The sequence below is a fragment of the Manis javanica genome, chromosome 3 (genome assembly GCF_040802235.1).
Source record: "Manis javanica isolate MJ-LG chromosome 3, MJ_LKY, whole genome shotgun sequence".
Taxonomy (NCBI): Eukaryota; Metazoa; Chordata; class Mammalia; order Pholidota; family Manidae; genus Manis; species Manis javanica.
This window is the reverse complement of record NC_133158.1, coordinates 211,173,685-211,186,029: the sequence shown is the minus strand read 5'-3', so window position 1 is coordinate 211,186,029 and position 12,345 is coordinate 211,173,685. Positions and strand designations below refer to the sequence as shown.

Here is a 12,345-nt window from a genome sequence, read left to right as displayed (position 1 = left end):
AAAGGGACAGAGTCAAAGGCCAAAATTTGACTCATGAGAATTAGAATTCCAATCTCTGTCACTCTACAAAGGGTCTGTAACCATAGAAACTGTATCCTACTGGGCCTGGGAATATTATGACTACATTAATTAAATAAGAAACCAAATGTAAAATAGTCTTGGAAATTAAAAAATAGTAATCATTCTGTTTCAGATCCAAATTAGATAAGAAATAATTCAAAACCAACTTTTCAGAATAATTTTAAGTAATTAAATATAAGACATTTAAAAAAGGTCTTTCTGGTAAAAAAAAAACTTTTCTGTAAAAATAAGCTTCTAAGAAAAGGTCCAAAACTTTTAAGATTATGTATTTTTAAAAAACTAGGTTTGTAAGACACTTTTAATCCCACAGATTTGCTTTTCTTTTACAAATCTCATGACCGCACATTAAATATTTTCTAACAGTCTTTCAGTGAGTTGGTCTGCAGCAATTTGCCATTATCACAGGAAAGTATTTTTAGGTCAAAAGGGAGTTTCCAAAGTAGCCCATAAAATTTGACTTTTCTTCAGAAAGTAAACTTTTAATATTTAAAGTATGATGAACAAGTATCATGATTTATGCCAAAAGATAAAATTTTACAAACCAAATTCCACACCTAATGATTAAATTGAAAATAGCTATTTTAAAGATATTCAAGTGATTTGTCACAGAAATCAGTGAAAGATTTTAATTGCTATTTTTTTCCCTTGAGTCAGAAATAACTAAATGCAACTAATTCTCCACTACTTGTATGTACATTTTTCAATTTAGAAGCTTCTTAATTCCTGGCTAGCCTCCTTGTCACAAAATAGACTTCTCAAGGCATTTCACTAAATTGTTGTTTGCTGAGGGAAAACCACCGATTTAATATTAACCTAAAAAGAGATAATAATGGAAGTAAATTTGATGGATAATACAGTTGACCCTTGAACAACTCAGAGGTTAGGGGTGCCGACTCTTATGTAGTTGAAAATCTGTGTATAACTTTTGACTCCCCAAAAGCTTTGCTACTAATAGCCTACTGCTGCCTGGAAGTGTTCAGACAGAGATTGGAATAACATAAACAGCTGGTTGACACCTATTTTGTATGTCATACATATTATCTGCTTTATTGTTACAATAAAGTAAACTAGAGAAAAGAAAATGTTCTTTCAAATTGTTGCAAATCTCAAAAAATTTTTCCAATGCATTTATTGCAAAAAACCCACGTATAAGTGGATTCATTCACACCCAGTTCAAACCCATTTTGTTCAAGGGTCAGCTGTATTTAAGGCAGAAGGAATATCAAAGACCCAGAGATGGGAAAGGTGGGTTTCTCTACTTTTTTGCTTAAATATACATCACTTGTAAGTGCAAAAACATAATGTTGAAAGCTACAAGTCACTTTGACCAGCTTCTCCCTAACTCCCAAAAAAAGGTAAAGTGAAACACCAGTGTTCATAGGTTTGCGGTATCCTTGGTATTGGGATTACCATCAACACCCTCACCAAGCACACTACTATATTCAACCCCAGGAGATTAAGTGCTTAGGTGCAACACCACACCATAATAGTCATGACTATGATTATCACTGCCTCTTAAGGAATTTATAGATTATAAAGTCCATAATTAATTCAAGCATTTATTTAGCAGTTACTACATGTAAGGGACTGTTAGGTGCTGACATACAAAGATGAACACTGGGTACAAGCTCTGTTTTCAACAGCAAAAGACAGGAAACAACCCAAACATCCATCAATAGGAACTGAATTAAAAAAATGAGGACAACTCTGTACTCATTAGGATGCTATTATCATAAAAGGCAAATGAAACAGAAAATAACAAGTATTGGCAAGGATATGAAGAAATTGGAACCTTTTGCACTTCTGATGGAAATGTAAAATTGAGCAGCTGCTGTGAAAAACCATATGGTGGTTCCTCAAAAAACTAAACAGAATTATTACATGATCCAGCAATTCCACTTCCAAAAACACTGAATGAACAGATATTTGTACAACTGTGTTCATAGTAGCATTATTCATAATAGCTAAAAGATAGAAACAACCCAAGTGTTTGATGGTGGTATACACAATATTTGGCCTTAAAAAGGTAGGAGATTCTGGCACATGCTACATGGATGAACCTTGAAGACATTAAGTGAAATAAGCCAGTCCCAAAAGGATAAATAGTGTATGATTCCACTTACATGAGGTACCCGAGTAGTCAAATTCAGAAAGAGAGAAAGAAGGAAGAATGGTGGTTTGTCAGGGGATGGGAGGAGGGGAGAATTAGGAGTTACTATTTAATGGGCACAGAGTTTGAGCTTTGGAAGATGAAAAACTGCTAAAGATGGATGGTGGTGATGATTGCATAACAAGGTGAATGTACACTAAAAAATGGCTGGAATGGTAAATTTTGTATTATGTATATTTCACCACAATGAGGAAAAGAATTTTAGTGAGGACCATCTATAAATACCACTGTGGAATGTCCAAGAAAAATTTAAAAAAGGAGACACACATGGTGACTAGCACCACAGTGATGCAATCAGCAAAATAAAGACTATGAGAAACTATATAAAGCAAACAAGAAAAAAGGGAGAGGAGAAAAGGAAAGAGAAACTACATATTAAAGACTTGAGAGACATAACAATTGAATGCAATGTATGAACCCTGATTTGAAAAGTCAACTGTAAGAAAACGGAAAAACTCACAGCAATTTGAACATTAATTGGATATTTGATGACATTTAGGAAATAATAAAGGTATGCTGTTTATATATTTTGAAAAAAGCCCTACTTTTTAGAGATATGGAAATATTTATGGATAAAATTATGATGTTTGGGATTTGCTTTAAAGTAACCCCAGTAGGACATGCAGTCATAAATGAAATAAAACTAGCCATGAGTTGATAACTTTTTTAACTGGATGATGGGTATATGGTGTCCTTTATACTATCCTATCTATATTTCTATGTAACTGAAATTTGCTATAGTTAAAAGCAAAAAAAAGAAAGTAAAACTTGAGTTTGGATAACTGGGAAATTGGTTCAAACATACTTCAGATACCAAGAATGTTCAGGCTTTTAATCTGTGTTCCCACTAGGATCTACCCCAGTGCCAGCTTCCCATGCTATAGAAAATCTTTAATGAGAATGACAAAAACAAACTGGAAATGGAGGCAAACACAAGACATCCCAGGAGTTGTCCCTCTGATTATCCTACAGAGGTCTAGATTCTAAAAAAAAAATTTTTTGAAAGACAAAGAATCAAGTTCCCAAAGACATTAAAAATTGCTTACTCCACATACTAACTGAAATTAGGGTGTCAAGCAACAAAGACTGATGCTCTGCATTCACACAGCACTTTAGCTTTTCAAAGTTAATATACACATCACTTAATCTTAATAGTAAGCTTGTAAATCAAACAGGGAAAAAAATTACTTCCTAGAGGAAACAAATACAAAAAGTCACAAAACTAGTAAGTGGCAGAATAAAGTCTCCTATCCCTATTTTACAGTATTTTTTTACTAAATTGTCCTCCTCCTATTCAGCTGGGTTTAATTACTTGGTGTAGGGGAAAAACCTGCTCAGATCTCTTTTATCACCACTAGTCATAAATACCTCATAAAATGTGGATTGGCAAAGATAGTTACTGACAATTTGCTGGCAATTTATTGTCCAAGCTGGGCAGATCTCAAAAATTTTGCTTTTTTCTGGACAATTTGGACAGTTTGGACAGTTCCAGGTTGGGCAACTCAGAAATGAGAATTTCTTTCTCTATCAAAAGCCACTGATATTCAGGGTAAAAAAAAGAAACATCAAGTTAAGAACTTATAAAAATTTAGTGTGTATGTTTGTGTGTAGACGTGCAGGTTTTGGAAGGGAGGAATAGAGAAATAAACATACTAGCAACAATCTTTCTTTTCTAACTTAATGAATTGACACTTACATTATCCCACTTATTTAATAAACATGCCCCTATTTCAATGAAAGCACACACTAGGAATCCTCTATAAATAATCAAAGAACCTTCAACTTGTTGATTGTGAATAATCAAATTTTAAATAACCCAGATTCTCCACTCCCTCTCATGTGTGGTATCTGTTGCTCACCGCCATATACTACTCTGTTCCAGGCACTCTTTCTGACTCACCAAACATCAGTACAGAATTAACCATAAACAGAAGTGAAACCTGGGCCTACTGAAAGATGCTACACCTAGGAAATTCTTTCAATTCATCCCCCCCAGTGAATACTCGAGAATGTGCTGTGATGCTTGCTCTAATTCCTTGCTCCTGGTAAAAGCAGGCAGACATATCCAAAGTTCCAGGATCAGAGATGAAGGATGTTGTCAGTAGATTCAAGTTCTTATAAGGACTTGAAAACCCTTACTTACAACTGCTGTATTGACTGCTGAGTTTCAATGCCCTTTGCTATTACAGAAACTTTACACTCTCGAACTGCCTGACAATTCTGTCCTAATATGAAAACCATACAATAAGCAACTGTCCCCAACATTAATTACTTGAAATCCCTAGAGCCTTCTCTTAGAAATGATTGTCCACTTAGGTGCTTTCCCTAGAATGTGTCCAATTCAAACAGAAGCAATCTCATTACTGATAAAATTTCTAGACTACATGGGCATGTTTGAGAAGAGGGTAGTGAGAACTTACCAAGCCATCATTCCAAATGTCCCATGAGCCTACAACTTTGGATGCAAGCTCATTTGGAACAAATACATCATCTTTCTAATACTTTCTTGCTACCATCGTTTAGAAATTGAACTTGGAATAGAATTAGCATTTATGAATCATCTATTGTGTGCCATACATTATGCCAGCTACTTCATAAACCCCTCATTTAATCCTAACAGTCCTGGGAAGTATTTTATTACTGCCTTTTCACAAATGAAGAAACCAAGGCTCAGGGATGTTAAGTGACCCGTACAAGATCTCAAAGCTACTACATGGCAGTATTCAAAAGCTGAATCCAAATCAGTACAAACACCATTAGCGCTTGCTTCTTAATACCCAATTTCTTTTCAAAAGGAGTTATGACTGACTTAAAATAATACTAAAAACAAAGGTATTCCTTACTTCAAATTTTGTGGAAACAATTGATGGTTCTGACACACAGCAGTGACTACCATGCCTGTAATCAAATTACGGTATGGGTATTAAACCAATACCAATTTTCATATATCCTAATCTGATAGTCTATACCAAATCTTTCTTTACAAGTTAGACCCTGTACAATCAGAAGAGCAGAAAATGTTTTGTTCAACCTCTACAGCATTTTCCAATATTTGGAATATATAAGATGCCCTCCACATTTCAAAATCTATGAATAAAAAGTTTCCCCAGATTTATATTAGTATTCTCGGAAGTAATTAACCTTTGAGTTTTACTATAATATGAGAAATTATTTGAGACATATGTATTATATAGCCATATTAATATGAAAATACAGGCAAATGGCAAAAGCTATCGCTTTTGGAGTACTATGCCAAGTACTTAATATATGTGTTTTTACTTTGTACCTGACAAAAGCCTATATGATTATAATTAGCTCCATTTTACAAGCACAAAAAAACTACAGTAAGGAAGTACAGAAGTGGTAGAGTAGAACTGAAACTCAGGTTGGTATAATACGAAAGCCTATGTTCCCTACTGCCACCATTTATGCCTCTTAGTTCTTATCTGGTAAATATATCCTTGTCCACAATGTTAAAGCCACTATAGAAACACATGCCTACTTATTTAAAACTATTACTAAATATATACATTGATTTATCATAGTTTGTAAGGTGTAATCATTAAAAAGTACCTGAAGAATTACAGAAAAATCCAAATAAGGCAACCAATTTTTATCAAAGCCTATGAGATCAAGAAACAGATAACTCATATGTTGATTGGGAGTCACCTTTCTTAAATTGATGTGAACTTGGTAAAACCAGGAAATCATTTTAAGTACTTAATAAAATTCAAATACTATAACCACCAGCCTAAAGGCTAAACAAAATAACTTATTTTGCAAAATTTTATTTCAATACTTAATGACTGAATTGTGAATATTATTATATTCTGTTCTTTAAAGTTTTATCATCAGGCCAGTAACAGAAAAGATGTGATCATTTCATAACTTGGACAATTTTAAACTTCTAAATGGCTATTATCGCCCATGTTCCAGGGTTACACAATTCTTCATAAAAGCATAATGTCTAAAATATACGTCAAGAATAACATTCCCCAAACATGAATTCCTCAATTTATTAGATTTTAAACCTAAATATATAATTTTTATTGTACAAAATATAGTTAATAATAACATTTTTTCTATTGTTTATCGGACACATTCATTAAATAAGTTAATAGGACAATATACTAATCATTTGCTAAGATATGTCAGAATAGATCAAGTCTTACCTCCATTGCTAAAGCTGCGGTCTGTTGGTCATAATGATTCAGAAGATTAGGCATGAAGGTAGAATTATAAGGCAAATCTTGGCACATCCTCAAGGTTATAGGTTCACAAGAAAACAAACTGTGCCCACCTATATGCCCCACAAACATAGTCAAGGGCAAAAGACAGAAGACAGTCCAACTCACAGCCATCCTTTCTGGATCTGAATGAGATTCAAATGATCAGGCCTACTCAATGTGTATTTTAGATCTTTAAACACTTGCAGGTCTCAGCTTGAAAGTATTTCTTCTATATCTCACTGTTAAGTTCTTCAAACCTCTGCATCATCAGAGGTTTGTCAGTTTGGTCTCACAAAAGGCATTTGTTTTTGGTTTCACAATATGGGAAAATGATATCATCTTGTCTCTTCTTTTCATTTTATTAGATAGGGCACATTTGGCCAACATATCAAGTTGATTAACCACATTCCCAAACAACAGATTCCATCTTAGGAGAAGAGTTATTTCTTCCTTTGATTGAAGTATCTGAAAAGTATTTTTTAAAAATGTGAGAAATTAGTAATTTCCTCTCAAAATACAGTAGACTTAATGTTAAAATCTTTGATGAGCTCAGTAAAGTTGCAGGATGCAAAATCAATATATAAAAATCAGTTGCATTTCTATACACCAACAATGACTTATTAGAAAGAGAAATAAAGAAAATAATCTTTGGTGAGAGATATACTGATCTAATGGACAAAATACATAGGTATTTCACAGAAATACAGTATAGTTTTTCTACTTTTTATTTTATATTACAGGAATACTAAAAACAATCCCTACACACCATTTCAAGGCAAATTTTTGTCTCTCAGTTGTTTATAAAAACATATGGTTTAATTTCTTGTCTATGATTGCAGTTTTTCATGTGTCATGAGATATCACTGATCCATTTGCAAAATTCTTATGCTGTTGTACTTTTATTCAGATATCTGCCATCATCAGAATCAAAGCTACTGAATTTAAAATTTATTATATGTGTTTTATCCATAATAGTGAATTTTACATTAACTGACTTGGCAGAAGCTATCTGTGAAAGAGGTGATACATAAATAAATAAGTTGAAAGATAAGGACTTAAGCCCCTTACTAGCTGTGTAAACATATCACTTAACTTCTCTGAATGCAGAATTTTTCTTCTTGAAAAAGCACCTCTCTTAACAAGGATATGAGTGAATTATGAGATAATATATATAAAATCCCTTTATAAATAGTATAGTAGCATCAAACATTAGGTAGCTTTATTACTGAGTTACAACTGAGACAAAGCCTACTTCTATCAACCAATATTGAACTGGCAAATTAGAAGATTCTAAAAGTAGTATCAGAAAATGTTCCCAACATTATGTCATCTTTTTAGATAATGCAAGAACTTCAGTACCACAAATGTAGAAACATTTGACTGAAAAATTTATCATTATACAATCAGACTGCAGAGAATAGAAATCATCCCCAAAAAGTCATAGCAGTAATAGGAATGATCTCGTTACAGTTTCTACTAAGCTAAATCTCTGACTTGCCCCTGCTTTTCCAGGGCAAAAATACATTATCTTTAGGGCTGAGAGGGTGTGGGTGGAGTGGAAAGTAGGTTTGGTAAGAATAATGCATATTCTAAGCTAAATCATATTTCATTTGGTTTAGCAATGATGTCAAATGCCTTTATCTCATTTTGTTTCACATTGCATTGGGTATTTTTGATTTGTTACAATGGACAGACTAAATTGGGAAAACATGGTATAAGTTCAGGCTCAGAAATGCTCAGAGACCCAGGTTAATAGGCAACTTAAATATGAGGGCCCATAACAGCTTAGACCTTGAGACCTGGAACTGGTTTGGCTTAGAAGGCAAGAAATGTCCCTTGCTCACTGACCATCAATGATGCAGACCTCTGCATCCCAAACTTTAGCTACTAGGCAGAAAAAATTATTTGGAGAAAATTAAGCAATAGCTGTATCTTCCCAATTTTTCCCTCTAATAGAAGATGGTCTTGGTTTGTGTAGTCTCTAGAATTAGGAACACTGAAGTTATGAGCAATCCCCACCCAAAATGCCTAATCTCTCTATACCAAAATGTCTAAATCAGCCATCTCTGTGACAGCTTCTTGGCCTCCCATATTTTTCCCTCCTTCAAGATGGCCCCAAAATGTGAGATCTGGCTATAGAAAACTGATATTAAACATGGTCATTTATTTATATTTAAGCTTAATTACATGCAGCATAGTAACAATTATGCATTATCATTAAATATGTGTCAAATAACTGCTGAAGGCTTTACTTGGTGTCAGTACCAAAACATCCATGTAATTCTTTGTAGTTTGTTCCTTATGCATGTTCCTCTCCTTGCAACTAAAAAAAAGAAAGAAAAAAAAACTAACATTGCTCCTTACTGAATATGTATATTGTAATACCAAGAATTTAAAAATTTTTACTTAGACTAATCTATTTTTAAGCAGTTATGAGTTTCAAACTTATGGTTCAAAGAAGACTACCACATAAAACTTGAGGAAGAAATAAGAAATACCCCACTGAGTTTTTTAAACTAAATGATACACCCCCTTATACTTCTGCCTACTCCATCTATTTTACCTGATTTCCTCTTATTACTTTTGCCTCATTTGCAGGTAAAGTTTCCCACCATCTTATAAAAGTGCTTCTTTTATGTACTATGACATCCAATGTAGCAAACATTAAAATACTTTTGTAAAATCTATTATGTTAGGCTGGGGTAGTATGACGATCTTAATATATTAAGACTGTAGTTTATGATTATTAAAATAAGTAAGAAAAAGAACAGTGCAATTCAGGGAGACAGAAAGAAAATACGTCGAGTAAAAAATCTTAAATAATTTATATTTCCCCCAAATCAGAGGTTCTCTAGCTTTAATGTGTAGCAGATTCAGATCTCCTCACAGGTCTACAAAATCTCAATCTCTGTAGAATGAATTACAGAATGAATGAACTGCAGAATGAATTACTTTAGGTACTGTTACAAGTGGTCTGCAAGTCATATTTTGAGAAATGGTATCCTAAAATAGAGTAAGTTAAAAGGCTGTGGGTATATTTACATATACTTATGTGCTTAGCAAGAGTAATACATAAAAAGAACTTTTAAAATCAAAGCAGGTGAACACTTTAATAGAAAAATGGGAAAAGGACATAAATTTATTTTAAAAATACAAAAAGCCAACAAACTCTTGAAAAGATATTCAACTTTACTTAAAAAAAATTGCCAATCAGATGGGCAAAAATAACATGGAGAATACGGTCTAAGAGAGGATGCAGGGAAAAGAACATTTTCACCATGTCAACATTTTCAAATACTGTTGGTGGGACTATAAACTATAAAAACAGCTACTTACATCAAAAGGCCTTAAAATGTAGACAATGTGATACAGTAAATCTATTCTATAATTTATTCTAAGAAAGTAAACACCCAAGTACACATAATGCCTAACCAAAATGTTAGTGTAACACTGTATAAAGTAAAAACCTAGAAACCTAAAAGCCCACCAATAAAGGATTCATTAAAAAAACTATAGTACAACCATATAAAAGAATATTACAGTCACCAAAAAGAGCAAAATCTATTTACTTATACAGTAACACAATACAGCATGTAAAAATCATAAAACCATTTACAAAACAGCATACATACCCCATTTTTGTCAGAAAAATGTATGTACATAGACCATAATAAAACTGCTTTGATTGTTTAAAAATCAAGAATTATAAATGCTCTGAGATTTTACAGAAGTACCCATGGTACCTTATTTTATGTATGGAACAATTAACTGCTAAATCTATAAATATGTGCTGTCTAGCTGACAAAAATAAACACAAGTTGAGTCACTGATTTATTGGCTGCTAATTAAGCAACAAGCCAAGGGACACATTACTGTCCTAGATAGTAAGAAAAGCAAAAAAGTGATGATCAAGTTAGCATGAGTCAAAAACTGATTCACAACATTGATAAAAATCAAACACCTATCAGCTCAATCAAATGGTATATATGCACACTTTAAAAAAAAATATATATATATATATAGATATTCCAAGTCGCTCTTCAGTAACAATGAATAATCTGCTTCTTATCAGGATCATGTGAGTATAGGTAGCAAAAGTCTTTTTTCCTAAGGTAGGGTCATCCATGGAAAAGCTGTAGGACAGACCTGCAGGACATAGAGAAGATTGTGGATCCAACGAGGTCCTGCAAAAATACAGCAACTCACTAAATAAATGCTAACAGTTGTTTTGGCACTCTTACTGATATTATATATTTTACTATAGAAATCTGTAGTATCTCAACTGAATAAAGGGGCCTGCTGGGTTAACATAACTGGAGTGAACAGCTTCAGGAGTCAGGGCAAAAAGTGAGTGACATGGCAACAGTTTGTTTATGCCCTACCTGCGGGCAAAGAGGCACATTCACTTCTCCATAGAGCAATATAAGATATTTAGAAAACTGGTTTCAGTTTAAGTTGACTGTCATTCCATCAGAAAACAAAATTAGGACTAGATACATTGAAGTCTACATTTTAGTGTTTATGAATGTACGAAACAGCAATCTGATATTCCCCAATGAGCAGTTTTCTTTTGATTACGGAAACTAAAAGACCTTAAAATAAAATAAGCCAAGTGTTTGTCCTGAAGGATAGCAATAAAGGGGAGGGGGTGCAATCGTAAAAGACTGTCTTCCTTTCCCAGGCGGCTGCAAAGCCAGACCCAAAGAACTCAGGTGGAAAAAGTAGAGGAGGTAGCAACTGTGAAGAGGAGAGCAGGCTGCATCCCAGAAACAGTGACAAAAGGGGGCCCTGAGAGTTTGTCAAGAGGAAGGGTCCCAAACAAAAGATTGTATTAAGCAATTCTATTCCAATTCACACCTTCTGTGGAGGAAGTGATCCATTCGATCATTCTCAGTTTAGATTTAATTTTCTGGACATCCTATAAATAGAGGCAACATTTTGCATTTCCAATTCAGAATCATCAAAACGTTGCCTCGCACACAGTAGTTACAGCGGGAACAGGAGGGATAGTCTTTGTCTTCCTTCAGAGGAGTTTCCCAAGAATGCAGTGCAAGGATTAGCAGTGCCTAGCTCTAAGTAAGTTTCTCCTCTCAAGGAAATCATTGTCTTGTTAAAGACAAAATAGACACTAGGCACACACTCTCTACTTTAACACTTTTCCTAAAACCCATGTAGTCTCTCTGGCCTTTGGCTTTCCACACCTTATTTAAAAAGTAAGTTCATTCTCAAAATATTGTCTCCTGGTTGCTAAAAGAAAGTTTGTATAGCTTCATATTTAATTTATAGGGCCTAGGTTCCTGTTAATCCCAGAGTGAGGATCTCTTCTGATCTTACCAACTTCATCTCTCTAGTTTTTAAACTCCATCTGGTCATCTACTGATTATAACCAACAACCTAATCTTCCAATGTGCTGATAAGGTTTTAAAAAAACAAACAGGAAAAACAAATACATCTAGATTCAAAATTTAAATGAACAGTTGGCATCAAAATCTAGTCTCTTTTACAAATTATAAATTACTTTTAAGACTAAAGAAAGCAGAAGATGTTTTAAAACTAACCTGAAAACAAAACTGTAAAGTTAAAAAATGGCCAAATTCTGGACTAAAAAAAAAAATCAGTTTGAAATTCCAGCCCAGCTTCCCTTTCCAGTTAAAATCATTAGAAAACTCTCTAATACCAAGCCCTGATTTTTCCCTTAGCAAGGGTGTATGGTTTGTATGCTGACTATAAATTACTTCAGTGAGATAACATTTGGGGGGATTTTTTTTTTAAAGCCCACTAGCCTAGTTATAGTAATCTGAAACTTCATATGTAATACCTTCCTCAGATCCACCAAAACTGTCAATATCTCTCAGCATAATGAAT

The 12,345-nt window shown here is 33.7% G+C and overlaps 1 protein-coding gene across 8 annotated transcripts in view; it reads right to left on the bottom strand.

Annotated features, from left to right (window-relative positions):
• FZD3 (frizzled class receptor 3) overlaps nt 1-12,345 on the bottom strand; it is a 68,132-nt gene that overhangs the window by 53,331 nt on the left and 2,456 nt on the right. For 5 of the 8 annotated variants that reach the window (XR_012129664.1, XR_012129663.1, XR_012129665.1 and 2 more), the window contains exon 2: nt 6,424-6,945. The exons of 1 other annotated variant lie outside the window; for it this stretch is intronic. Coding sequence is in view for 4 of the 7 variants with exons in the window: in XM_073232743.1 (XP_073088844.1) it covers nt 6,424-6,612 (189 nt within the window). In the remaining 3 variants the exon portion in view is untranslated. Of the gene's footprint in view, nt 1-6,423; nt 6,946-8,745; nt 9,586-10,626; nt 10,665-12,345 lie in introns of those variants that run through there. 2 more of the 8 variants (XM_073232745.1, XM_073232744.1) reach the window with 2 other exon arrangements.